The sequence below is a fragment of the Bos mutus genome, chromosome 22 (assembly GCF_027580195.1).
Source record: "Bos mutus isolate GX-2022 chromosome 22, NWIPB_WYAK_1.1, whole genome shotgun sequence".
NCBI classification, from domain to species: Eukaryota; Metazoa; Chordata; class Mammalia; order Artiodactyla; family Bovidae; genus Bos; species Bos mutus.
This window is the reverse complement of record NC_091638.1, coordinates 17,102,662-17,130,376: the sequence shown is the minus strand read 5'-3', so window position 1 is coordinate 17,130,376 and position 27,715 is coordinate 17,102,662. Positions and strand designations below refer to the sequence as shown.

At 47.5% G+C, this 27,715-nt stretch overlaps 2 protein-coding genes across 2 annotated transcripts; one reads left to right on the top strand and one right to left on the bottom strand.

The window, feature by feature from the left end:
• Positions 1-5,286: 5,286 nt before the first annotated feature.
• On the bottom strand, positions 5,287-14,350 carry TADA3 (transcriptional adaptor 3). The gene is given in 9 exon segments (XM_070359263.1): positions 5,287-5,839; positions 7,763-7,827; positions 7,829-7,949; positions 8,900-9,009; positions 10,537-10,642; positions 10,734-10,873; positions 12,266-12,371; positions 12,490-12,740; positions 14,098-14,350. Coding segments are annotated over 9 exon segments (1,299 nt in total). The 5' UTR covers positions 14,305-14,350; the 3' UTR covers positions 5,287-5,646.
• A 1,629-nt stretch (positions 14,351-15,979) lies between these two features.
• Positions 15,980-25,838, top strand: ARPC4 (actin related protein 2/3 complex subunit 4). Its single transcript, XM_005907068.3, has 6 exons — positions 15,980-16,162; positions 18,646-18,764; positions 19,979-20,090; positions 21,387-21,482; positions 22,428-22,598; positions 24,930-25,838. The coding sequence occupies exons 1-6, from the start codon at positions 16,160-16,162 to the stop codon at positions 24,933-24,935; spliced, it is 507 nt and encodes a 168-aa protein (XP_005907130.2). The 5' UTR covers positions 15,980-16,159; the 3' UTR covers positions 24,936-25,838.
• Positions 25,839-27,715: the final 1,877 nt, after the last annotated feature.

Below are 27,715 nucleotides of genomic sequence, written 5' to 3'. Positions count from 1 at the left end.
AGAATTTTTGTCAGTAAAACTGGGAGATGCCCTTTACTCTGATATCAAATGTTCTGAGACTGATGCATCATATTTCCATTTTGCACTGTAGCTTCCAGGAAGCTTAGAGCTAAATCTAATGGTTAATGACCATGACTCCATTAAACCAGATGGGCTTAACTTTATGAAACTCATTAGACACACCCTCAGTTATGTTTTCCCAAATTCTTTTGAAAAAGAAAGAGACGAAGGGAAGAGAAGGAAGCAGGTATAGTTTGAAAAGAGGGCTTGGCGTGCCACTTACTTTATCAACTAGAACATAGGTTTGTTTCTCTAGGAGACACCCAAAATAATTGTGACTTAAAATAGAAATGTATAACAATCTGTTACAGCAGTCTCAGGCTGGTACAATGACTACAAGGTAAGAAGAATCCTAACTTTTTGTCTTTTTACTCACCTGTTTCTATGGTGTCTTGGACCACATGTTTTGAGAAGCGTGGCCACCATGCCTCATCCCAGCAATGGGGAGAAGAGAACATGGAGGGCACAGCCCTTGAGACTCAAGACCTCATAGTAACACACATCTCTTCCACTCACATCTGTCAGCTGAAACTTGATCACATGATCATACCTAATTGCAAAGGAAGCTAGGATATTTAGTCTTTCAGACGCACATGTCCAGCTAAAAATCAGGAGTTCTATTACTATAGAAGAAAGGGAGCATATATTTGGGAGGACATCTGCCAGTTTCTGCAACATCCTCCATCTCAGATGTGTTCCTTTGCACATGATTGCACTCCTGTCTGATGCAGTTTCACCCTCACCCCCTCTTTTCAGTGCAGCCTCCCTGCTGCTATCAGAGTACTTCCCATTTTAGGGTGCTGTTATGGCACTCCCCTGTTCACAAACCACCCCTGACTCCCTAATGCCTAGAAGAATGATGCCCAGACTATAAAATGCATCAGGAATTGCCTTAGGGCCTGCTGAAACAGACATCTGGCCCCCCACCCCTGGAGCCCTGCTGATTGGGTAGATCTGGGCCCTGAGAATTTGCATCATTATTAAGTTCCCAGATGATGCTGATGTTGCTGGTTCAGGAATCACACTTTGAGAACAACCACTGACCTTAGGAATAAAACTAGCGAACCTTAACCTGCCATTCAAAGCCTGTCCCAGCCTGGTCTCAACCTACTTTCGGCCTCACATCTCATCCTGCCCTCCCCCTCCACACGTCCAGGGCTCCAGTCACACTGAAGTTCTCACCCCTCTCTAAGCAAAACAGCTGTTCGCACCTCTGTGCCTTGCTGTTCCTTTTGTTTGGAATGTCTTCTGACCTGCAACTTCTTTTCCACATTCTCCCCGAAGTCTTTCCTGACCCTCTAAATGAAATGGAAGTGTTAATGGCTCAGTTGTGTCCGAGTCTTTGTGCCCTCTTGGACTGTAACCTGCCAGGCTCCTCTGTCCATGGAATTCTCCAGGCAAGAATACTGGAGAGGGTAGCTGTTCCCTTCTCCAGGGGATCTTCCCTGACCCAGGGATCAAACCTGGGTCTCCCAACATGGCAGGCAGATTCTTTACTGTCTGAGCCACCAGGGAAGCCCTCTAACCCTCTGGGCTGTTATAAACCAGTCTCTGTCCCAAGTCTGTGCATATTTTATACATTCTTCTATCTGCTTTTATTGCCTTGTGTTTTGGTTGTCTGCTCAGCTGCCTCCCATTGTCACCCACATAGCTTTTAGCCAGGGTAACAGGATCACTGAGTAAGGAAACAAAAGTATGAATGAGGAAATAAAGGCAAGTAGATGGAGCAATCCGAGAAGGCAATGGCACCCCACTTCAGTACTCTTGCCTGGAAAATCCCATGGACGGAGGAGCCTGGTAGGCTGCAGTCCATGGGGTTGCGAAGAGTCGGTCACGACTGAGCGACTTCACTTTCACTTTTCACTTTCCTACATTGGAGAAGGAAATGGCAACCCACTCCAGTGTTCTTGCCTGGAGAATCCCAGGGACGGAGGATCCTGGTGGGCTTCCGTCTATGGGGTCAAACAGAGTCGGACACGACTGAAGCGACTTAGCAGCAGCAGCAGCAGCAGATGGAGCGATAAATGTTTTTATGAAGTGAATAAAGGGAAAAAGCAATGAGTGAATTAATACATGAACAAGTGAATTTTGGTCTGTTTATGCTTAGTTCTCTCCTTTGAGTCCTGAGCCACTCATCAGGAAAGGAATTTATTCTCTGACCATTTTTCCATAAACTTCCAGCCATTGCTTCCTTCTTTTTTTTGTTTAGCTACACCCTGTGGCTTGCAAGATCTCTGTTCCCCTGCCAGCAATTGAACCCAGGGGTCACAGCTATGAAAGCTCAGAATCCTAACCACTAGGCCACCAGGGAATTCCTCATTGCTTCCTTAGCAGAAGTCATGTGTGACCTTGCATCCCCCAGTTAGTTCCCAAGAGTGCTGGGGAGGCCTGGGGACCCATGCTAGGTCATGGATGGGTCAAGCCCACCTACTCCACTTCTACCCAATCCTGTTCTCACTCACTCTGGTGTTTCTGAAAGTTAGTTGTAAGGCACTGGGGACTCAGGGTAAACAATGTTAGTGGATGATTTTCAGGGCCAACACACAAAAGACTTTTTTTTTTTTTACCAAATTGGTGATAAGGGATCAATATCCTTTCCAATTAAAACTGTAGCCTAGGGAATTCCCTGGCAGTCCAATGGTTAGAATTCCACACTTTCACTGCTGGGGCCTGGGTTCAGTTCCTAGTCGGGGAACTAAGATCCCACAAAAAATAAAAACATTGGAGCCTTGAGGTGCCAAAACGAATCTCCCCCTCCTCAAAGGGAACCCAGCTTTCCCCAGCCCCATAAAGGAGGCCTTCTTCGGCTCTAATGGACATGGGTGGCCATAAGAGGGACTCCCTGTCCTGTTGTCGTTGTCACCTCTGTCAGGGATCGTACTAGCAGAGCTGTGACCGTTCTTGCACTGAGGCTGTGCAACCTTCTTGAGCCTGGATGTCCTCCTCTGCAAGGTAAATGTTACTCCTCGCCTTGTAGGTGTGTAATGAGCATCATATAAGACATGGAGCAAAGGGCCAGCACAGTACCAGGCAGAAGGTAGATGTGCAATAGAGAATAACTAGAATTCTCACAACCAATCCTTGAAAGTTCCGTTTTTTCCCTCGTGAACTAGGCCCAGTCAGTCTTCTAGGGTTTTTCCTTCTACTTATAATGTCTACCTTCCTCTCTCACAATTCTACCTCATCTCGGGACCTCGGCTGCCATCCTTCCTCCTCCACAAAATCGTTGCTGTTCCTGGAACACTGTGCTAATGACGCCTACTATACTTATGGTAACGGACATGGAAACGAGCAGTAACTAAGAACAGGGGGTCTGTAGGCAGGGCTTGCGTGTATTGCTGTAGAGGTTGCGCACCACCTAAACCTGAAGTACCACACGCAGACTCTAAGGAAGTGGGGCCCTAATGTGCTGCGTCATAAAGAGACTCTGCAAGTCAAACTGAGCTTGAAACCATGCTCAACCACTAATCCGCTACTTGAGCAGGCAAGGTATATCAATTCCTAAGACTTAAGTTTCCTCATCTGTGACTGGGATATTGTTAGTACCTACATGCGGGATGTTTGAGAAGATTCAATAGCTTAAAAAGTTTAGCAGTGCCTTGTACAAGGCCGAATTTATTGAGCACTTAATTTTAGAAATTAAGTGTGGGTGTTTCTCTCTGAGAAGCCTGCACAGAACCGCAGGGCAGTGAATCACTGAAAATCTGCAGCAGCACCTCCCCCGCCCCTCCACTGCCACACAGCAGGAGGCAGAGCCTCCCTCACACTGTCCTTTCTCTCAGGACCGCACGCCACCCTTCTTTTTGCCAAAATACACTTTTATTAGTCACATCTTTTCTAGTTGACAAATGACAAAGCTCCAAAGTAGACTAGCGTAAGCTGAAATAAACATTTGTGGGCGAATATAACTGAACTCCAGTGGAGGATCCAGGGCATCAGCTATATCGTTCGAGAGCTCTGTCTTCCATCTCCTGGCTCTGCTTCCTGAATTGGCTGTATTCTCCGGCAGACTTTTCCATGTGGCCAGAAAATGGGTTACTGGGTGGTTCAAGCTTATATTCTGTGGTTTTTTCTCTCAAAAGAGAAGTCCTCCTTTCTTTCAGCATCCATAGAGCAGTCTTACGGAAGGCCTCTGATTAGCCCAGCTTGAGTCACTTGCCCACTCTTTGGACCAATCATTGTGGCTAGAGGGATGGCAGACTGAGATTGGCCGTTCTGGTGTCACATGTCCACCCTCTTTTGACAGCCCACAGAGCTAGGTGGAATGGGAAAAAGGCAGTTCTCTAACAGGAGAGGTGTTGGCCATATAAGAATGTTGGCCATCCTGGCCATCCTCCTTTAAGGCTCAGTTCATAGGTCACTTCCTTAGGGAATCTCTGCCCCCCCACACCTCCATGTGGACCTCAACCTTCCCACAGTAAATTGCAAATTATTCTCCGACTCTCTGACATCATAGTTTAGGAACAATTGGAGACAGAGACAAGAGTCTGTTTATTCATCTGTTCTACCCTGTCTCCTCACTACCTTAGGCTTAGTGGGGAAGCAGACTCCTTTCTCATAGAGAGTGGTTTAAACCCATTAGAGTCATCCCAGGTCATTCATTCAGGGAGAACTTTCTGAAGATATCTGTGGCCACAGGTAACAACATCTCAGCTCAGGGTGGTTTGACAATAAGGACATTGTGTTAGCTAGGGGTTTGGTGCTCCGGGGGCAGGGTGGCATCCACCAGGGTTCAAGAATGGGCATGTAGGACCGAGATTGGGCTGGTGAGACCTAATGGTGTCTGGGAAAGGCTTCTTGCTCTTCGGGGTGGGCCGTGGAAGCCAGCTGATGCCTTCCTGCCCTCTTGTGCTGGACAGAAATAAGGAAGCATTTGGCCTCCATCAGCTGCTACTGGCTGCCACTGCACAGCAGGAAGGGAACCTACTTCAGACAAAAGCTGACACCATGGGAGTGTGGAGATCCCTGGCCCTTTGGTCAACCCTGGTGGATGCCACCCTGCCCCCGGAGCACCAAACCCCTAGCTAACACAATGTCCTTATTGTCAAACCACCCTGAGCTGAGATGTTGTTACCTGTGGTCACAGATATCTTCAGAAAGTTCTCCCTGAATGAATGACCTGGGTGAGTGGCCACAGGCTGAGAGCCATCGAGCATGCCCTAGTCAACTCTGCCACTCCACCAGTTCCTTTCTACCCCACAGTAACAGACATGCAGAGATTCTGGATGCTTTTTAAAAAAACCATGTTTCAGTCGCTTTATTCTTAAGTCTGCACTTTACAAAACCACAATGGAGAAGTCCTTGAGGGTGAGGGGTGGAGAGGGTAGGGGGTGAGGAAGACCCAGAAATGAAGCCCCTCCTCATCTGGGGGACCAAGCAGAGACTGGGCCCCAGGCCAGCCCAGCAGGGCCTCTCATGTCCTGGCTATACAGACTTATGCCAGAACATGTCAGGGAAGGGCCCAGCCTCTAGAGACCGCTGCCATTTGACATTAGCTAGGCAGCCACAGGCCAAACTTCTGGAAGCCGGAAGGAAGTGGGCCTCCCGTCCCAGGCCAGGGGAAGGTGGCCTGAGCAGGGGTGAGAGCTACCCGTCCAGCAGCTTCAGGATGCTCTCGCGCTCCTTCAGAGTCTTCCAAGCCTGGTCTTTCTCCTTCTTGGTGGGGGTCCGTTTCTTCTGCCGGGCAGCCATGATCTTGCGGAAGGCATCCATGACCTCATTGTCTGCCATGCGGACCCGCTGCCTCAGCTCCTGTCGGCTCACCTCCTCCTTCGCCAGCCTATGGGAACCAGCCAACCAGATGCTATGGGAAGCCCACCAGGACAGGGGCTCCTCCCTCTTCCAGACTGAGCCCATCTGCTACCCGGGGACCGTGGACCTTTCCATACCAAAAAGCAAAGTTACTGAGCCACACTTAGGTGGTGCCCTGTGTCAAGTACTGCCTCTTCAAAAACAGTAATTCAATCAATCCTCATAACAACCTTGTGAGGTAGGTACTACTAATATTCTTGTTACCACTGAGGGAACTGAGGCTCAAGGAGGGAAAGAAATGCCCCAGGATCCCACAGCTAGTGAGCAGAAATCTGAATCGAAGCAGGCTGGCTCCCAACTATCTTTAAAAGGTGTCCCGGTGCCAGCAAAAGACCTGCTTACTTCAGCATCCAAATTCCAGAGCCATCTAAGGGTCCAGGCAGCCTGAGGTCTACAGGAGGCAAGTGAGACGCCAAATTGATGCCTCTGAATGGAACCTGACCTATCAATTCAATTGATGGTGGAGCTGGAAGGTCACTAAAGAGATCCACATAGTTTAACATGTTGATTTTTCAGAAGGGGAAGCTGCTGCTCGGGGCAGGACATGCCTTGCAGCCTGTCCATGCAGGGCTGAGGGGTACATGCGGGCCTTCTGACAGTCAATCTAGTTCCTTCACTGCCCCTGACTTCCACATCTGCACAGCCCTACTTCTCTCTCCCCCTCTGCCCTTGCCCTCCCTTCCTCCATACTCTTTTATCTGTATTTTCCTCTTCTTGCCCTTGAGAGGGAACTAGAATGAGGCTTTGGACTCAGCCTTGGGCTTGAGTCACAGCTTGGCTGTTTGCTGGCTGTGTGGCCTTCAGCAGAGCACTCATTTCACTGGGCCTTTATTTCCTCATTTGGTGCACAGGGAAAAAACTACCAGCTACTCTCTGGGCTGTACAGGAGATTAAGTAAGAGGGCAGACATAAAACCCGTGGTACATGGTAGACACTCAGTACACCCTCATCCTTAAATACCCCAGCAGCTCGTCAGCAACTTTCTTTCCTAATGGTGCATGTCTTTGCCAACCACTCATGCAATGACTGTAAGCCCTTTGCCCTGCCTCTTCTCCTAACCCACAGCACCAGGTCTAAGAGATAGGCAACCTGGCCAAATGGATGAGTGTGCCCTGCTCTGTTGGGGCTCTGTGAGGTGAAGACACAGCACCTGCCTATAAGAAGCAAGGGGACTTAGTTGGGCTGTTTGTCTATCTCCCCAATAAAATGGCAGTGCCTCCCGTGATCTGCCTCTGGTTTCCACCTGCATCCTTGTTGTGACCAATGCAGGGCAAGATGCATGGAAATGAATACAAAATGAATGACATTGCACTTCAACACTGGTCAATTCCTGGTGAGAGGCTGATAATCACAGATGCCCAACTAAATGTTAACAGTTGATAATCTGAGGTAGAGAGTATATTGGTGTTTACTGTGCTAGTATGTCAGATTTTCTACATGTATGAAATTTTCACTATAAAACTTGGGGGGAACAAAAGGTCCCTGGTTCAATCCTGAGTTTTGGCACCAAAAACAAAGAACAAGAATCAAGAAAAAAAAAAAGCACACTTTGGGAGAAAAAGAAAATCAGCATGGAGAGGATTAAAAACTAAGCCACACAACAATGTGAATATAATTAACACTACTAAACTGTACACTTGAAAACGGTTTAGAGGGTAAAATTTTCTATTATTTGTTTTTACCACAGTTTGAGGTAAATAAATAACTCACAGATGCCTCAGCTCTAGTCAGGGGAATTAGAATGTTTGAGATATAACCAGTGGGGTGGTGCCCAGCAATGACTTTTTTTTCAAAGCTCCTCAGGTCTTCAGAGGCCCTGCCAGGTTTGAAAAGCCTGCCGTCAAGCTCCCAGAAGGTGACCATTGCGGCCGAGGCCTCCATCCACACTCACCTCAGCAGGTCATGCTTCTTGGTGCGGTTGTGGGCACTGAGCGCCTTCAGCTCAGCCTGCCGCTTTGCGCAGCTCCGCCAGAACCTCGTCCTCTGAGTCCTCTGCAGGGCGGTCCTCAGACTCCAGCAGGCCCTGGGCGATCAGCTCCTCCTTAATGCGGCTCTCCAGGGACTTCGTATGCGGCACACTGCAGGGGAGGGCAGTGCTCAGCTCAAGGCCAGCCTGTAGGGGGGCCCCTCTGAGGCACCCAAGCTAGCAAACACCTTCCCTTCTCTTTGGGACACCCTCTCTGTCTATCTACATATCAAAATACAGAGACAGACACATTTGATCTTGTTTCAGACACAAGCAACAGATATCAATATATTATTTAATATAAAATACAGGAAAACCTATAATGCTAACAACCTAGAGAGAATTATTATGTTATCTGTTATTATTACACACCATTTTTTTCCCATATGGTATATACATAAAAATATGTATTTTATGTTACTATTATATAAATACTATACATACTCTAGATTGTGTTAAATATTAGTCTCACTTTTTTTTTAATCTTTTGGCTACACTCATGGCCCTGTGGGATCTTAGTTCTCTGACCAGGGATTGAACCCGCACCCCCTGCATTGGCAGTGTGGAGTCTTAACCACTGGACAACCTGGGAAGTCCCTCTTCCCACTTTTATTATGTATTATTTTAGCTTGTTACCTGCTATGTATACACATTTAAATACATCTTAAGTAAAAACAGGGTCATACTGTTCATATTGTGCTACAACTAATGTTTTCCACTTATCACTCTACTGATCCCATCTTTTCATATCAATTAATTATATTTCTCTAATATGATTGATAGTTGCAAGTTATTTCATCATATGGAGTTACAACGAGTTAGCCACCCAGTCCCCTCCAGTTGGACATTTAGGTTTACAGTGAGAACAGGGCCATAATGAAAACCCTGAACTAACTCTGTGTATGTGGAAGTGCTTGGCCAGCACGCACATGTGACTTCTATTGGACTTTATAAAAATGTTCTCAGTCTCTCTATGAATATAAAGACCACCCCAGGCTGGGATTGACAGAAGTCAACAGAAGCAGAGGCCAGACTGTGGAGTGTGGACATGATGTCACTCACCTGAAGGGCTTGTTCTGATTGCGGGGAGAGGTGCTTGCCCCATCCGCCCCCGATTCTTTCCCAGACATGTCTGGAATAGGAGAGTCCTCCATGGGGGAAATAATATTTTCCTAGAAGAGCACAGAGATGGTCAGAAGAAGAAAGAGCTGTAGTATTATCATTTTCCTGCTTCCCTCTGACCTACATGGACAGTCTTCACATACCAGAAATAATCTTTTCTTCTTTGCATTCCACCCACTCTGGGAAGTCTTCCCAAACTGGCTCCAAAAAGCTTTCATCATTTTATAAATTCTTGTTTTTGTACTGATACAAAAGGGAGCACAGAAGAGTGATGGTAACATTCAACAGCAGTAATGAGAAGAACTAGGGCTCGTTAAGCATTTGCAGTGCACCAGGGGCTGTGCTGAGCACAGGGGCTGTACCGTGGCAGAGGTGGCTGGCTGTCCAAAAGCCATTCTCGTCTTCCCTCCACAGGAGCTGGGCTAATGGCTACCCAGATACACCCCACTTCCCAGCCTCCCCTGTGGTCAGGGTGGTCATGTGACAGATACTCTCCAATGGAAAGTGATTAGACGAGATAAGAGCCACAGCCAGTGGGACCTTCACACACTCCTCCTTGCTCTTTTTCTGTGGGCTGGAGTGCCAGTCACATTTGGAATGACCCTGTGCAGAGCTCATGTTTACGACAGCAAAGTGGGCTTCCCTGGTGGCTCTGTGGAATGCAGCAGACATAGGTTTGATCCCTGAACCAGGAAGATCCCACATGCCGCAGAGCAACTGAGCCTGGGCACCACAACTACTGAGCCTGTGCTCTAGAGGCCAGGAGCTGCTACTACTGAGCCTGTGCACCCCAGAGCCCGTGCTCCACAACAAAAGAAGCCACTGCAATTACAAGCCCGAGCACCCCAACTACAGAGTAGCCCCTGATCGCCACAACTAGAGAAAAACCTAAGCAGCAACGAAGACCCAGCACAGCCAAAGATACATATATGCATTTTTTTAAACAATTCAAAAGCCAGCAAACCTGGGGTCCCTGTCTGATGATGTGGAACAGAGATCTCCCCCAAGCTCAATTGATCTGGAACACGTGCCCAGAATACTACATGGGAGAGAAAAATGCTATTGTGTTTGAGCCAGAGGGAAAACTGAGGCTCATAAGGTGACGAGACATGCCTTGGGATAGTCAGTGGGCATAAAGAAAGGGACGCTGAATCTGGTGTTTGAAACCTGCTTCCGCTTATTAGCTGTGTGATGTCAAGCAAACAGTTCCCTTTTTTGAGCCTCAACCTTGTTCGGTGTAATGTGGGTTAACCACTATCTGCCTCTAACAAGAGGATGTGTAGAAAGCCCTTTGCACAGGGCCTTTCACTAATGCTCCACAAAAGTAACTGTGGAGTAGTGGCTACCCTGGAGGTGGGGGAGGTTAAACACTGGGAGGGGCACGAGAGGGCCTTCAGGGATGCCAATGATGTTTTATTTTGTGATCTTGGGACTAGTTGCACAAGGGTGCTCATTTGTGAAAATCAATCAAGCTGTACATTTATGACTTACGTACCTTTCTAAATATACACTTCAATAAACAATTAAACATTGAAATAGAGTGATAGTGGTTCCTGTTTTGCACTGGGGGTACTCACCTCCACCAAGGCCTGCAGCAGGCGCTGTGTCAGGGCACCAAAGGGACACCCGTCTTCTGGCTGCTCATGCTGGGCCTCAGACTTCTTCAGCAGGGCATCCACATCTGCATTGGGCAGAAACATGGTAGACTGGTGGGCTGAAGTTCTGGGAACTCAAGTCCTAGCCTGGGGTGGGCGGGGAGGTGAGGGACTTAACTTTAGTGTCCAGTTCGGTCAGGGGCCCCATGAGGCCTTTCTTCTTGTCAGCCACGGCTGCTGCCCGGGCCCCGTCCTTCTGCTCCTCCAGCAGGTCCTCCTGTGCCCAGCGCTGGGAGTAGTGCTTCCCCAAGGGCGGGATCTGTGGGAGACATCCCACCCAGCCCCAAAGAGATAAATACAGGCCAGCGATGCCTGGGGTGTGGCATGGTCTCTCTGTGCACTTGGAACTGCTAACAGGCTCTTAGTTCACCCTCATTCCTTCATTTATCTGTCTCCCAAGTATCTAGCCCAGGGCTGAGGCCTGAGCCTCAGGTGAGAAGAGATACAGGAGATAAAAATCTTTACACTCACAGTTTAGAAAAGAAGCCAGGTACATAAACAACTAAAACACACAGAAGGCAGTACAGGAAAATTTCCACGATGTAAGGTGCACAATGGTGTGTGTACACAGACAATTTCAGTTGACAGCTATTATCTCTCGAGAGAACTACAGGCCTTAAGGTCAGAAATGAGAGAGAAATAGCTTATGCACTGCTTAAACTTGTGACTGCCTGTACAGATTACCTTTTCAAATAAGCTTTTTAAAAATTCAGACAAGTGGAGTGACAGAGTAGGTTAGGGTGTTGTGGCAGTGCAAAAGACAGACCAACCTTCTGCTGGGAAACCTGCAAAACCATTTTGGTGCAGGTAACGTACAATACGGGACTTGAAGGGTGTTAGTTTGCCAAGAGGAGATGGGCATGTGCAGAGGCCCAGAGACCAGAAAGGACCTTGTGTGAGCCTGGAGTGAGGGTAAGGTGCTTGGTGGGGCTGGCAAATAACAGCAGTAAAGAGGTGGTGTGGCCAAGGACACTGGAGAGGGGCACCTGGGCTGTGCTACCAAAGACTGAGGCTTGGACCTGAGTCTGTGGGCAGTGGGAGCCACACGAGGCTGTGTTTTAAGCACCTCTAATCATGACAGCAGACCTATGGGAGAATTCCCCTCCAACATTTTTCTGTATTTTCTAAATTTTCTTTAACGGAACCTCTTTTATTTTCATCATAAAGACTAAAAATAAAAAAAACTTCTATACATTAAAAAAATAAAAAAGAGAGAGAGGAACTTCCATGGTGGTTCAATGCTGAAGACTGCTCACTTCTACTGCAAGGGGTGCAGGATCGATCCCTGGTCAGGGAACTAAGATCCCACATGCCATCTGGTGCATCCAATAAAAAGGGAGAGAGAATCCCTCTAGAGGGAAGCAAGTGTTAAGAGGCTGTAAAGGTAAAAGCTGATGAATTTTTGAGCCAAAGCAAAGGGGATGACAGAGACAAAGGGAGGACCTCACTGAAGAAGATGCCTTAGGATGTAGCGGGGTGGAAGGGAGGAAGCTGAGAGCTAGAACCTGGGTGTCTGAGTGGGTTAATGGAACTGTCAGGAGGCTGGGGAGAGAGAAAAAGAAGATGATATATAGCTCTGTGATCTTTGATTCTGAGGCATCTCTGAGCCCTCTTGTTCTCCATCATGTCTATCTAGGCCTGGGGTCTTCACCTTGTAATGTTCAGCCTCATCTTCTGGGGGTTTCAGTAGCTCCTCTAGCGTGCGCACTTCCTCACTGGTGATATCAGCACAGTATGGCTCCACCGAAGCCCAGAATCTGCAGGGAGAAGCAGAGCCTGAGGGGGTGCCCCTGCCCCACCAGCCTCAGCCCCAGGCCCCTCCACAGCCTCCAGTGCCCAAATCCCAAGGCCCATCTATGTTCCTGGGCCCAGAACCTGTTGGGGGCATCATTCTTGGGGATACGTGGCACATCAATTGGGTCATCGGTGAATTCATATTCCTGGATCTTGGGCTGAAGGTTTTTGGATTTGGGTCGCCCAGGGCCAGGGCCGGGCCCATGTCCCGCCTTCCCTTCCAGTTTCTGCTTCTTGGGCTTCCCATGTTTGGGGGGAGCTCCAAGCTCATGGTCTCGACCCAGCTTCAGGAATCGTCGGTCACCTTTCTTATCCTGCCAGTCAGTGAGGATCTGAAATTCAAAGACTGTCACTGAGGTTGAGAAGGGAAGACACAGGACAACTCCATCTCCCCATGAAAAATTAGGATCTGGAACTCAAGAAGGCTCTAAGTTTCTCCCCTTCCTTTTTTTATCTAGCAAACTCCTAATCATACTGCAAAACTCAGCTCCTTTTCTGTGCCCAGCTCACAAGATGTTTTCATATACTTGTCTTCATTCCATTCACTTGTCTGTATTGATTCACCTCTGCAGCACCCACCCTGGTCACACAGTGTTTAGCAGGTCCAACGAGTAGATGACAATGCAGTGCATATTAGCCCGAGGAAAACATGCTGGCAGTAACTTTCTACTGAAGGCACGTATGGCTCCCAGCAAACCTTCACTTTAAATGTTACCATGACTAGAAAGCCTTTCCTGTATCAGCTCTCTACTTCTTAGATGCTAAAAGACTGTGCCACAGCCCCACCCGAAAAGCTTCCATGGGTTCCCAGGGACCACAAGTTAATTTTATTCATCTTGGAGGTTCAGTTAAAATGCCATCTTCTTTCTACAGGAGTCTCTGGTACCTCGCACCCCTAGGCCCGATCATGTCATCTGGTCATAACTAGAATAAACGGAGTACCTTGTCTCTTCAACAGGATTATAAGCTATTGGGGACCAGGAAGTTCATCTCAGCCATCTCTGGTCCCCAGGTCCTGGCAGAGCACCTGGCACACAGGGCTCAGAGGATGTTTATGCCATAAATAGAAATAATGAGAGTCAGACCAATAAATAACATTTGACATGCTTACTTAAGTGTCAGACGTTGGGCTGAGCCTTTGTAAAAATCTCTCTTAATCCTCACAAAAGCTGAGGGTAGGTCCTATTATCCAGCCCACTTTGCAGACAGAGGACTGATCTGCAGAAGCAGGTGGTAAGTTTTGCAACATCACACAGCTCAGAAACAGCAGGATTCAAATCCAGGCCTCCCATTCCAGTTCCCCCAGTACTCCTAATCAGAACAGCAATTCACCTGATACGTGTCTGACCTCCCCTTCCCTTTAGTTGGCACACTCCCCAAAGGCTGGAATTGTCCTAATTAACTCTACAGACCCAGAACATTGTGGAGTGGCGGGGGTCCCTAGATGCTTAGTGAATAAGAAATCTCACATTTTAGAAGGAGCATGCACATTCTTGCATATTTTATGTGTCACACGAGCAATGTTTGGGTCTCTCTCTTCACCCCTGAGATCCTGTAACCTGGGCCTCAGCAGCTGAGGCTAACTCAATGACACATCCCATAACTTGTCACAGTCCATCCCTGTAGTGGACTGTAGTGATGTCCCTGTAGTGACATCCCTGTAGTGATGTCCCCTCTGTAGGGTATAACCTGGGTTTCAGCCTCAAGCACCCGCAGGCGTCGGCTGGCAGAGGAAAGCAGGGTCTCAAGCTCCAGCTGCAATGTGTCCAGCTCCTCGATACCGATGCCGTCATCCTCAGAGCGGGCCAACACCGCTGTGTAGCGGGGACAGACCTTCAGGTGGTCCACAGACTTGAAGTCGTGGAACTGCAAGGGGCAGTCCTTCAGCTCACTCATGGCTCAGGATAGGGGACCCTGTGGAGCTGGAGAGGAAAGGACCATTGATGGGGGGAAAAGTGGCACTAGAAGAGTCCAAGGGCTCCTTCCATCCACCGACACTTCGGGGAGTCAGGTTTCAGCGCCCTATTGACAAGGATGATGGCTTAGCTCCTATTCTCCAGCACCTACTGTGTGCGGGGACAGACCTTCAGGTGGTCCACAGACTTGAAGTCGTGGAACTGCAAGGGGCAGTCCTTCAGCTCACTCATGGCTCAGGATAGGGGACCCTGTGGAGCTGGAGAGGAAAGGACCATTGATGGGGGGAAAAGTGGCACTAGAAGAGTCCAAGGGCTCCTTCCATCCACCGACACTTCGGGGAGTCAGGTTTCAGCGCCCTATTGACAAGAATGATGGCTTAGCTCCTATTCTCCAGCACCTACTGTGTGCCAAGTGAGGGGCAGACATTTTACTGGTTGCTCACTGAATTCCTCACTCAACCCTAAGAGCAGGGACCATGCTCATCTTCATTTTACAGATGAGGAAACAGACTTTGTAAGGATGGTGCAGGTCCAAGCTTACCAACATGCAATTTGAATCCAGGTGGTTTTGAATTTGATCACCTAACTGCCATGATATACTACTATACTACTATGCTTGTCTTTCTGATGCTCTTCCCTTCACTTCCACTCTTCCTGGGTTCTGCTGAGCCCAGAGTTCCAAGCATCCGGTACTTATGCTAATGTTCTTCGTGCCTCCCAGCCTCTTCTTGTCTCACCCCTCCCCACCTCTGCCCCTTCTCTTTGCCCCAGATAGTAAAGAGATACCTGGATCTCTGGACAGCCAGATATACCTGGATTCAAGCCCAGGCTTGACCTATGTCTATGTAGCCCTGAACATGTTAATTAACTCTGAGTCTGTTTTCCCTTAAGTCTGAATCTGTAAAAATGGGGGTAATAATGGTACCTACCTCCCTGGGATGTTCTGAGGATTTAGAGTTGATGCCAGTCAAGAGCTCAGTTCAGTGCCTGGCACAGGAAAAGTGGGGCTGGTTAATGGCTGGCCCCACCCATGGATCGCCCCAATGTCCCGCCTTCAGGGTCCCAGTCCTCTAAGGACACCCTATGGCGGCCCCCGCCCCCTCTACCTACTCCTCGCTGCCTCCAGCGGCCCCGGGGCCGCGGGAGGGGCGGACAGTTCCGGTCGGTGAGAGCAACCGCCCCGGAACTAGCTATGTGAGGGCCCCCTGCAGTTGACAAGGGGACGGGAAGACGGGAGTACCAACCCCAGTCTTTAGAGGGGGGAGGGTTGCGGGCAGCGAGCTAGCCCGCTGCAGGTGGGGTGCAGAAGGTATGCCACGGGCGTACCCTAGGGAACAGCCCGGCGCAGGAGGGCGGGGCTCGGCAGCCAGGTTTTCGGCCCGGCAGTTAGTTTCGCCGAGCCCCAAAGGCTGCAGGTAGGAAGGGCCTGAAGATAGGATGGGGCTCAGAACCGGAAGGATCGAAAAGCTCCTCCGCCTTGCTTTGCCCTAATATGGTGCCCAACCTGAGGTCGGGCTGCACCATTGCATGACTATGAGGGAAGACGGCGGAAAAAAAGATGAGAAAGCCAAAGTCACAAGCAAGAGCTCCATGGGGAACGGGAGAAGCTTGAGTACTGATTTTAAGCTTCAGGAGCCTAAAGCTACTAAGACAGTCCTAACGGGAAAACTTCCGAGGGACCAAATGTTCTTAGCTTCCCCCTCCCCCGCTCGGAACACAGATGGTACGGTCCGGACGTCCGGGCGGACACTGCGGCTGCGCTTCTGGAGAAAGGGCAGGCGTCGCGGGGCTGGCCACTTCCGCACTTCCGCTTTCCGGCCCAGCCAGCGCCCGCGATGGTGAGAGAGCCGGGCCTCGGGCCAGGGACCCCCGCTCTTCTGTCTCTAGGCTCTGGGTCTCGGGGAGATGCGACTTTGCAACGGAGAGGCCCTGGGCCGAGGGATGCTGGGGGTGCGGGGGTACCCTGAGGCTGGGAGAAAGAGGGCGGGGCAGGGGCTGAGGTGAGGAAGGGGCGAGCGGGGGACGCGTTCGTAAGAAGCAGGCTTTGAGGCGTCCTATTCTGTCCTTTGAAGCTGGTGGGGGATACTGAGGCAAGAAGGGAAGCCGGAAGTGACTCCTCCTCGGTTTGTGGTAGCGCTTCGAAGGCACGTAGTAACCTTATAGCCCGTAGTAGGGCCGCTGAGGCATGTAGTAGGGATACCTCTCTACGCAGAGTAGACCTTCACTAAATACACTGTTTTCTTTCTCGCTTGCTTGATCCCACAGTTCTCTGAGGGAAGCCTCCGTACTTCCTTATCCCACTCCTCATGTTGCCACCAGCTCATACTTTTACCTCACTGAAGGATCTCTCTTTTGCTGCCTCCACGCAGACCCTTTCCTGGTCAGAATTCAACCGTATTAGCCTTAATATGGAATGTTAAGCTCTGATGCCGCTGACCTTTCCCTTTCAGGAAGTCATCCCTTTTGATAATTGTGGGTGTTTCTGAACGTCAATTGAGAGTTTGGCTCACTGCCTTCCCCTTCTTTATCCTCTTCCTGTCGATACCTATTTAATGTACAGGTCTTCATGAGCATATAATTTATGATAACTTCTAAATCTGCCTTCCTAGCTCTCTTTGAAGGTTCACCTGGATATCTTGAAGACACCTTGAAATTAGGCGTCTGGATTAAAACTCACCTCTCCCTAAATTTGCTTGTTCTCTTGTATTCCTTATTCTTGCTCTGTGTTTTCTTACCTCAACTAGAAACCTGGGATCTTCTTTTTGTTTTTGTTGTTTAACTGAGGGGATGCCTCTTGATTTTTTTAAACAGCATACTTGTTGAAGTATTACACAAGGTGCTTATTCCATTTGTGAAAGGGCAGACGTCATAGGGTTGACCACCTAAAATGTACCTTTTTCAGATTTGCTATGACCTTTGACAGATACAATCTTGCTTGTCCCTCATTGCCCCAGGCCAGGCTCTCATTACCCGACTTAAATAACCCTCTCTGCTGGCTCTGTCACTTCCCTCTCCTCCAATCCATTCTCCACAAAGTCTCCATGCAGCTGTAGTTGTGTAACTTCCTCCTCAGAAAGCCCCAGAAGTTCCTTATGACTTTTAAGAGAAGAGCTAAACTCAGTAGCCTGGCATTTGAGATTCCTCATGAATCTGTGGACCACCATTTGCAACCTCATCCATTGAATCTAAAATGCTTCCTGGCAACATTGTACTCATTTCTACTTTAATGCCCCTATTTGTTACTCTAATCTTGTTATTTTTTCATTCATTCACTTATTGTACAGAAACTGAGTAAGAGTGTATAGGAAAGGTACTGACTGAGCAAGTTGCAGGGTATGTAAATTTGAATAGAATAGATATGGTCTGTTAACCATGGAGCTTTCAGTTTAGTAAAGGAGAAAATTACTTTTCTTGGAGCTATTTGAAGGGTGTATTATCGTAAATTATAATAAGTGCTATGAAAAGGGAAGTCAAGAAGGACCTCTGAGGAAAGAAGAGGCCTTCTCTGAATAAGCCAAGATCTAAAGGATGACTTAGGCAAAGAAGGGGGAGAGAAACCTGCAAGATAGATGGTTCAGCATGTGTGAAGGCCTGGGGTGAGAAAGAACTTTTAGCTAATACAAGGAATTGAAGATAGTCCTTTGTTACTAGATGGCATTTCCTCTACCGGGAATATCATTTTTGTTTTTATCATTGTAAAATCCTCCTAATGCTATTTCCATCTTCAAATCAAAACCAGTTTCTTCTGCAAATATGATTTGTAAATCTTAACTATTTCACATTTTACCCATTGTATCATAGTTAACTGTCTGTCTCCCTGACCCGGTTGAACTATGTAAGGGTAGAAACGGTCTTAGTCATTGAATTCCCAACCCCTCGTGTGCCTGGCACACTATAGATATATACATTTGTTGACTCAAAGGGCAGATTGAAGACAGTCATTCACCTGTGTGCCTCTAGACCACAGTTTCTCAACTTCAGCACTATTTGGAGCTGAATAATTCTGTTGTACATTGTAAGCTATGTAGCAGTATCCTGACTTCTGTCTATTCAATGCCAGTAACTCCTACCCAACCTCAGTTGTGAAAATGAAGACTGTCTTGCCATTGCCGTATGTCCCCTAGTAGGCAAAATGGTCTCCTTTTGAGAACCACTGTTCTAGACTTAAAATGAAAGACATCTTGAAGGCCTAGTCTGTTCTGTTCACTGTAGTGTCTGAGAGCCAAGGACCTCAGTACTGCCTGGCTCCTGTGTAGCTGGACTATGGGATCAGTGGATTTTGTGAGACAGAGTTTGATTGTCCCTTGGGGTTTTCCTCCAGACTGCCACTCTCCGCCCCTACCTGAGTGCCGTGCGGGCCACACTGCAGGCTGCCCTCTGCCTGGAGAATTTCTCCTCCCAGGTCGTGGAACGACACAACAAGCCGGAAGTAGAAGTCAGGTATGGGAGGAAAGGGGGTAGGGGGTGATGGATGCAGCACCCAGAGATGACTGTTGTCAGAGGGGGCCATGAACTTCCATCCTGGAGTTGTCACAACAACTACAATTCACATTTTTTGTCTTGCTGCCAGGTAAATGATGGTTCCCAATTTGAAGTTCAGAAAATTGGGTCTCAGTGGGTTGACAGGACAAAACTCGGGAGAAGCTACTCTGGAGCCAAGATTTGCTTGACACAAGTTGTGACTTCTCAACATAGGGCCATTTGGGAAATATCTCCCAAGGAGGTACTGAACCCTCCAGCAATTTAAGGAGAAGACTTGAGAATTGAGTTATCTGAGATGCCATCTCTGCTCTTCTCAAATTTGAAGATCAAGGATCCCTCCCCTCAAAAAACAAACAAACAACTGGACTCCCATCCCCTACTACAAATATTCTATACTTTGGATTATTTTATCTGATTTATGTTTTGTAAGTAAATTTTTTTTCCCCATTGACGTTTAATCTGGTACATATACAACTGAGATAAGGATTGTTACCACAGTAAATTGATATGATTTGAATGTAAGAAAACTGACATGATGTTAAAATGTGCCCTGTTATGCTACTTAACATATATGGTTTCCACTAGGCATTTTTAAAGGATAATAGCTCACAGACACCACCAATACAGTTAACTACCGTCAGAGGGATCCAGAGGCATCAAAATGGGAACTGAATTGAGAGGGGTCATAATTTTGAATAAGTGAATTATTCTGGATTGATTATTAGAGGAGGCCAAACTGTTTGATTTTAGCTTGTCCTTATCTCTAAGGGGCAGGCTCTCTCATTCCCTAAACAGGGTATGGGTTTGCCCATAGTTAAGAAAATAGGAGCTGTCATTTGTAAAGCTCCTACAATGTGCCGGGCTCACTTGTTACACACTTGACCCTTTTTGATGTGTTTCAAATGAGGAAGTTGAGATTCCAACAGATAACTTGCCCAACGGAAGTAACAAAGGAGGCTGAATTTCAGAACCTTTTCACCCTGACTCTAGAGCCTGTGCTCTTCTGCTGGAGAACATGCTCTCTGGCCCCCATCTTGGAGCACCCTTGCTTGTGAGTCTCTTATTCCTTGGACTCTGTGGTCCCAGATAGTGATTCTAGAACCTGCCATGGAGTCTCCCTGACCATTCTGTTCTTTTATAGTACAGAGACCTCTGTCATTTTGTGTTCTCAGGAGTAGCAAAGAGCTCCTGCTACAACCCGTGACCATCAGCAGGAATGAAAAGGAAAAGGTTCTGATTGAAGGCTCCATCAACTCTGTCAGGGTCAGCATTGCTGTGAAACAGGTAAGCTCACCCTAGATCCCCTGCCTCCCTGGGGAGGCCAGGGACCCCTTCTGTAAGAGGTCAACATGCCAGATTCAGGGTGCAATGAAACCCAGGTTCTCTTTCCAGGAAATGATTTGCTAAACTTACCAGATCAGTAGAATAAAGGGAAAGCCTTATCTTCTAGGCTTTGCTCTGGATTAGACAGCAGGTAATGTAGCAGCCAGGGCTATGGGCCAGTTTGGTGTCAGGTCATAAAACTCTTCCTAATGAATGAAGAATAAGTTCAGTTCAGACAAATAAGTAGTAATGGTATCCATTTGATAGCCATAAACTCCAAAAGTGAGATTTAGGGTAAGAAAATGAAGTGTAGTTTCATGTTTCTTCATTGTTTCACAAATGTCTGACATTCCCACTACCCCCATTATTTCTTCCATGTTTATGGACCACTTGGCTACTTCTTTACTTAATAGATTTCTTTCAATTAACTTATTTTCTTTTACTTAAATTTACCATAAAAAGAAAAACAATATGCCTTGCCGAATTGAGGACAACACTAAAATACAAGCACATTGAAAACAAAGCAGAGTTAGAATTTTGCCTCCGGAAAGCTCTATCCCTAGTGCCTGCTCTTTGTTAAAAGAGGAGATTAATAAATATTGGGAGCTTTTAAGGTCTTGCCAGCCTGTAATACAAAATTCTTTCATCAGAAATGTTGAGAGTTCATCCGGGAAAAACTTTGGGGATTGTTTGATGTTCATTGTTATTAAAGTGGAGAGCATCTAAGGTTATCTGACATTCTTCATAGTGTGTATCACTGACTGGAAGATGTAGCATTAGTGAAATGAGACTGGAAAAGGGCAGATTTGAATATAGATGTGGATTCTGGAAGGATTGGATAAAAGATTGGGGCTTGCCAGGACCTCCCTAGTGGTTCAGTGGTTAAGACTCTGGGCTTCTACTACAGGGGACTTGGGTTCGATCCCTGGTCTGGGACCTAAGATCCTGCATGCCACATGGTGTGGCCAAAATGTGTTTTTAAGTTAAAAAAAAATAAGATTTGGGTTTGTTAGAGTTACCTTTCTGGAATGGGTAAAGGCAAGATCATGATAATGCCCCATTAAGTTGGAGAGCTCTAATGTAGTGGACCTTCCTTTTAGCTGGCAACCAGTTACTGCATGATTCAGACTTCAATACCCAACCCCAGTGTCTCCAGTGAATGTGGGGGAAATTGGGGTCAGAAGACCAGGCTACAAATTTCTGTTGGCCTTTAGGGAATGACTTTAGGGAAACACATTTCTTCTTTGCTTTTACCAGGCTGATGAAATCGAGAAGATTCTATGTCACAAGTTCATGCGCTTCATGATGATGCGAGCAGAGAACTTCTTTATCCTCCGAAGGAAACCAGTGGAGGTGTGTGATCCATGTGTTGGTAATACCCAGAATTCACTACTGAGTCCACTGCTAGTGGCCTGGGATTGTTTCTAAAACTGAGATTGCTTGCTCCTCAAGCTGTAGGGTACCCACAGCCTGAGTTGAGTATTGGTCTTCATTTTGGCTGGAGTAAGAATAAGGGGAATCAGCTTAGGAGGTTGAGTCTGTCTCAGCTGTGGAAAAGGCAAAAAAAGATGAGGTGCATTGCTCACCTTCCCAGAGCCTATAGTGTAGTGGCAGAAAGGGCATGACGAATCAGAATTCTAAATTCTGCCACCAACTGAGTCAGTCTCTCAAGGCCACAGTTAATATGGGGTCAGTTGTTGCCTGACTTTGTACTTGAGCGCTCACTACAGATTCTCTGCCTACTCAACTCCCTGCCGGTCAGTGACTAAGCAACTACCACACAGAGCAGCGGACACCATTGTCAGACACATTAGTTGTTGGCCAAACTCGCCCTTATCCTGAGCTAAAATCTCTCCTGTTCCTAGATCTAACCTCCAGGGCCACCAAGAATAAATAAAATTGCTGTTCTACACAGTTTGACCTATAGTTAAAAACCTCAATCCGTCCTCCCACAGCATTTTCTTTTCTCTCTGGACTAAATGTTCCTGTTGTTTGATGAGATTTTTCTGTAACAAGATTTCAAGTCCTTTCACTCTGCCTTGATTCATTCTGAACACAATTGTTTATACCACAGATAGTCTGCCAGACAAAATTCTCAATTGGGATCAGTTGATCCACCTGTTAGTTCCTTGGATCCAGCATACACATCGCCACCAGAGCAGATGGGCTGCTGCCTGAAGGGTGTGTAGCTTGGGAGGTCAGCTGGAAGCATGTGGCTGAGTGACATAGAGGGCCTGGCCAGTGAAGTGCCCCAGGATGTTGATTCTCTCCCTCCTCTCCACTGTCTTCCTTCCCTAGGGGTATGACATCAGCTTTCTGATCACCAACTTCCACACAGAACAGATGTATAAGCACAAGTTGGTGGACTTTGTGATCCACTTCATGGAGGAAATTGACAAAGAAATCAGTGAGATGAAGCTGTCTGTCAATGCCCGTGCACGCATTGTGGCTGAGGAGTTCCTTAAGAATGTAAGTGAAGTGGCCTTCCTGGTTTCCTTACAGAAGTAGAAAGACCTAAAGGTTGTGCTGAGAACTTAGCATCTGGTGGGGAAATGGTGCCAACTGTGCATAAATATTTTCTGAGGCCTCTAGGAACCCTGGTGGGCAGCAGGTCAGCCCCATGCTTTGGTGTGGGAGGGCCCCAAGGTTCATCTTGGAGAGCTATAGAGCATCTCCAGGGCCCTGGGTAGTGCCTCTCTTAGTCGTTCATTTCTACGTCTCAGAATATATAGAGTCCTTCCATGTATCTTGTTCATCCCCGAGTGAGTCAAGTTAAAGCCACATGTGAATTTTCTGGGAATATAGGGCGGTTAATCATAGTATAATTCCACTTCTCAAACAGACTCGAATAGTTTCCTTCAGCATCTGTTTCTCAGGCTTAAAGTCATGATTTCTTCACTCTGTTTTCCATCATTTTCATGGCTTAAGTCCTACAGATCCCTCTTCAGTTGTTTGTGCCTTCCTGACAGAAAGGACTGCAGCCCTCTGAGGAGGACAGATTGTTTACATTAATGAACTGATGACACAGTTCTTTTTTAGACATTCACAGCATGCCACCTTTTTTTTTTTTTCCTTCTTTTTCCAAACAGTCTTTGGTTTGTTGACATGTTCCACTCAGAATTGACTATGATCCCTAGATGGTAGAAGTAGTGTTTACTCCTACCAGTGCATACAGGTCCAGCCCAGAAGGAGCTCAGGCTCCTAAAAATGGAAATTAAACCCACTTCCCCTGGGCTTTAATTATACCGAGGGCAGCCAGTGTACAGAGTAGCTGTGCTGTGCACCCAGGGGAGCACGCTTGTTCAGGTCACACAGGTGGCAGGGTCAGACCACCTTTGTGTGCATCCGGGTCCACTGCCTCCTCAGGCATCTTACAGAACTTCTTGACAAAGCCTCAGTTTCCTCAACCCTGAAATGAGACTGTTAATTAGTATATACCTTTTCAGTGTAGTTGAGCATTAAATGAGGAAATGTGTATAAAGCATATCACTTGGTACATAGTAAACTCTCCCTGTATTATAGCACAAAGGTTATGTGGCCAGGGCATGGGCAGGCCTCTGAATTCAACTGAAGAAAATGAAAAATAGTTTTTGTCCCAATTTAGTATTGGCTCATTCATTCAGTAGTCATTTAGTTGTTACAGTAATTGCATTTCTATAGTAACACAGCTGAAAAAGTACATATGAGTATTTCAGGGGGAAAAAAAAGACTTCCCATGTGGTCCACTGGTTAAGACCCTGCACTTTCAATGCAGGGGGCACGGGTTCCATCCCTGATCAGGGAACCAAGATTCCACATGCCACATGCATGGCCAAAAGAAACATCCAAAAAGCCAAGTATCAGCAATATCTCATTTAATATCTAAAACAGTCTTTGAATCTTTATCCTCATTTCATGGATGTATCAGCTGGGCTCTTGAAGTTGTCACATATTTAAAGTGCCTCAGCCAGTAAGTGAAGGTGCCAGGACTCAGTTTTTCTGACTCACAGATCTGAGATAGTATCATGGCATCTGGCAGGGTGACACACTCAGGTGCATGTAAGGCTCAGGCCATTATGTGCATGAGTGAGGTGGGTTCTGTGGGGACCTAGGGAGCACATGCCTCACCCTAGGAGGGTCACCACCACACAGCTCCAGCCCTCTGGCTTCATCAAAATAATTTCAGAATCTGGATTTGTGTGCAGTGTCTTCTGTTTTTTCAAGGTTGTCTAATTCATATTCATAGCAACTAGTTCATAATCTTTGAAACACTGTGAGCCAGACAGTGCTCATCTTTGGGCTGAGTTTAGCAAGTGGGCCAGAAGTCCACAGCATCTGGTCTATAAAATGTCCAGGGCGGGTCTGGGCACTGTGGGGGATATTTGAGGGCACAAAGCATATCCAGGGCCTCTCCTGCTTGGCGGACCCCTCAGAGCTTGATGCAAAGCACCAGCTCCTGGGTCCCTTTCTGAATCCCCAGGCATTTGCACATGAGCCCCCATTTCTACAGAAGGCAACCTCAGTTCAGCAAGCAAGGCACTGTGACAAGGCTTTTTGGTGTCTCCACGGCAAAATGAAGGGGAGCTGTGGAAGAGCCCATGTCACCCATAATTTTTCTGCCTTGTCTAATGCTAAGTTTTAGGGCCAGTGCCTGCTGATTTGGGACCAACTAGTGCATGCCCACAGTGTGTCCTCAGACCTAGTCCTGCCCCACAGAAATGTGAGTATAGTTACAGCTCACAGATCAGCCCCCCTCCCCAGAACAGGCCTGCCAGGATACAGTAATAACCATCATTCACTGCCTCTTGGTTCTCTTGACAGTTTTAAACCACCTGGCTGGATCTCGTGGCCTTCCCCCTCAGGATCCCCCGTGTCTCTGTGAAGTCGTCCTGGAGTTAACTTCCCAGAGCAGTGCAGCGACAGCAGCGGCAGCAGCAGCGGAGGGGAGCTGGGTCAGGGTGGGCATTAGATGCGGGAGGGGGGTGGTGTGCTTGCTCGCTGGGCCACAAAGCAGCAGTGGACCTGCCCCGAGGCCACATGTGCCTGGTCAGGCTGGCTTCTGATGTTCAGTCCCCTGGGCCGGGACAGATTTTTTTTTTTAATGTCTTGAAACTTAAAACTCTGTGCTTGTAGGAGACTGTAACCTTTTTTTTTTTTTTTTTTTTTTAAAAAACAATCTCCACCTCCAGTGGCTGTGACTGGTCCCAGTGATTGTACCTTATTGGTCGCTGTGGGTCTGGGCGGGCCTGGAGCCAAAAGGCGACTACTGTTCCTCCCCGGAGCCATTCCAGGTGGGGAGGGAGGGGGGTTTCAGACTTGTGTTCCTCTCCCTCGTCCTCCTGTCTCCTTAGGCTCAGTAGAAGCGGTGGGGACCCTCTACCAGCTTCCTGAGCCCTGCCTGCAGTTGGCCACCCAGCACTGATTGGGGACAAGGGCTGAACTGCTGGCCACCAGCCACACCTAGGAAGGAGCTGGGGCCTAGAAGCTAGGCAGCCTTCGGCCTCAGGGGCCGCTTCGTGCCCTCGCAGCTGGGAGGGGTCGCTGTTTCGCCTTGTCTGTCAGTGCAGTGCCTGTGCTAGAGGTGGAGAGGTGAGTCCTCCAGAGCATCCCTGCCAGGACCTCCTGCCTGCTCTGGCTCCTCTGCTCCCCCGCTCGCTGTACCTTTTCTTATTCTGGTGGGTCCTCCCTCCCCCAATTAAAGTCTCTTTTTGCCCCTCTGGGGCTGCATGAGGTCTGTGCTCTGTGTGTATATGTGATGAAAGGAGGTGGAGCTGTTCCTTAAGACCATGTGGCAGGCACTTGGGCCTGGGGGTCCCCACCAGAGACAGCCTTGTGATTGGCCTCTGACAGTAGCCCTGCTGGAAGGCCCTAATCCGAGAGACCCATTACAGTCCAGGCTGTACCCATTTCTGAAACTGCTCTCTACCTGTATAGAGTTTTGACCCTTTTCACATAGTGAGCTCATGTGGGCTAGAATGTAACAGAGAAATAATCCCATTTCATGGCTAAGAAACCTGAGGTATCATGAGATACAGCAGCTTGCCCCAAATCTCCCAGCTAGTGAGCAAGAGGGTGGAATTCAGATGTAAGACATCTGCCTCTACCTGTGCTGTGATACTGATCACTAGCCACATGTGGCTATTTAAATTATTACAGTTAAAATTTAAAATTTATTGCCTCAGTCCCGCCAGTGCTCAACACTTACATGGCTGCTAATGCTTACCACATCACACGGTCGTAGATAAAACATTTCCATCATTGCAGAAAATTCTGTTGGACAGGATTAAAGCCTCTTACACCTTGGAGTAAAAAAAAAACCAAAAACTTATGTTTGAGTCCTATTCTTAAGAATTTGAGCAAGTTATTTATATTCTGTGCCTCAGTTTCTTAAATCTATAAAGTGGAGATAATGTCAGTCTGACACAGTACCTGCCATTACAAGTAGTGAATAAACAATGACTGATCTTTCCACCAGCCCAGTATCCAAGCTGTTGGTAACTTCCATTGTGCTGGTTGTGGGGGGTGACATCCCTGTTTCAGACTTGGGGGCCAGTGGAAGTGTTGCATATGTAAATAAAGAGGTGCATTGAAGTGTTTCATGTTCACTAATGGAAGTCAGTGGGAGCCCACAGGGGGTTATCTTTATGGAAGAGGATGCCAAGAAAAGTTTGAGAAGAGTTGGGCTCTGCTGAGTTTTGAAAAGAGTCTTCCATATGGCCAAAATGGGTCTCTTGAAACAGGACAAGGTACTGTTTAAAGCAAGGAGGGGTTGGGGGTGGGGACTGCTCTCATCCCCTTTATGACATTACCTCTGTGACCTCCCCCTCCTGTCTTGCAGAATTAGGTGTGCCCTTCTGTGGGGCACACGGCCATGGCCTAGCTTTGCAGTGATTGTTGCTCACGTGAAGGTGCAGTGAAGCTGGACATCCACTAGAGTATGGCAGCTGCTCACTCAACCCTCACAGGACAGCAATGCCTGGGTGAGCCAGCCAGAATTCTAGTTTGTCACGGATCCATCTCCCAGGGTTCAGAGCTAAAACCAAATTTGCTGGCTGATCAGAACAGACTGGATGGTCTCCAATCAGCCAGTCCTCTCCTGAGGGCATACCTTTTGGGAAGCCCAGTCATTAGCCGCAGGGTTGAGAAAGGGTGATCTTAGTGGTTGGGGTTGACTAGAGAGGTCTGTGGAGGACCCACCTTCACTTGTGTGAGCCAATCTATCAGTGATTGACAGAGCTGGGTTCCTGGAATCTGCTTGAGAGGGCATTGCTAGAGTTTGCCTCTCACACTGTCCATTTGGTACTTGCATGACTGATAGGCAACCCTTACAGACTTGTGTTTAAGAGTGGGGCTTTGGAGTCAGACCTGGGTTCCAGGGCTCTGCTATGCGATTTAAGGCAAATTATTTAACATCTTGGAACCTTATTTTTCTCACCTGTGACATTTGAGGGTGTAACAGTTTTCATACTGTTTCATACAATCCAAAAAGGTTGCTTACCGTCTTGTCTTGAGGGCTGTTGGATAACTTGTTTTTTTGGTAGATTAAAACGATACTTATTTTCTATTTCCAAGTGCTGTTTTTTTTTTTTTTTTTTTTTTTTTGGGGG

Excerpts from the sequence above, each read along its gene's own strand:
- ARPC4 (XM_005907068.3), top strand. Across the intron at positions 18,765-19,978 it reads AAGCCGGAAGTAGAAGTCAG|GAGTAGCAAAGAGCTCCTGC; the intron begins GTATGGGAGGAA and ends TTGTGTTCTCAG. Across the intron at positions 21,483-22,427 it reads TCCGAAGGAAACCAGTGGAG|GGGTATGACATCAGCTTTCT; the intron begins GTGTGTGATCCA and ends TTCCTTCCCTAG.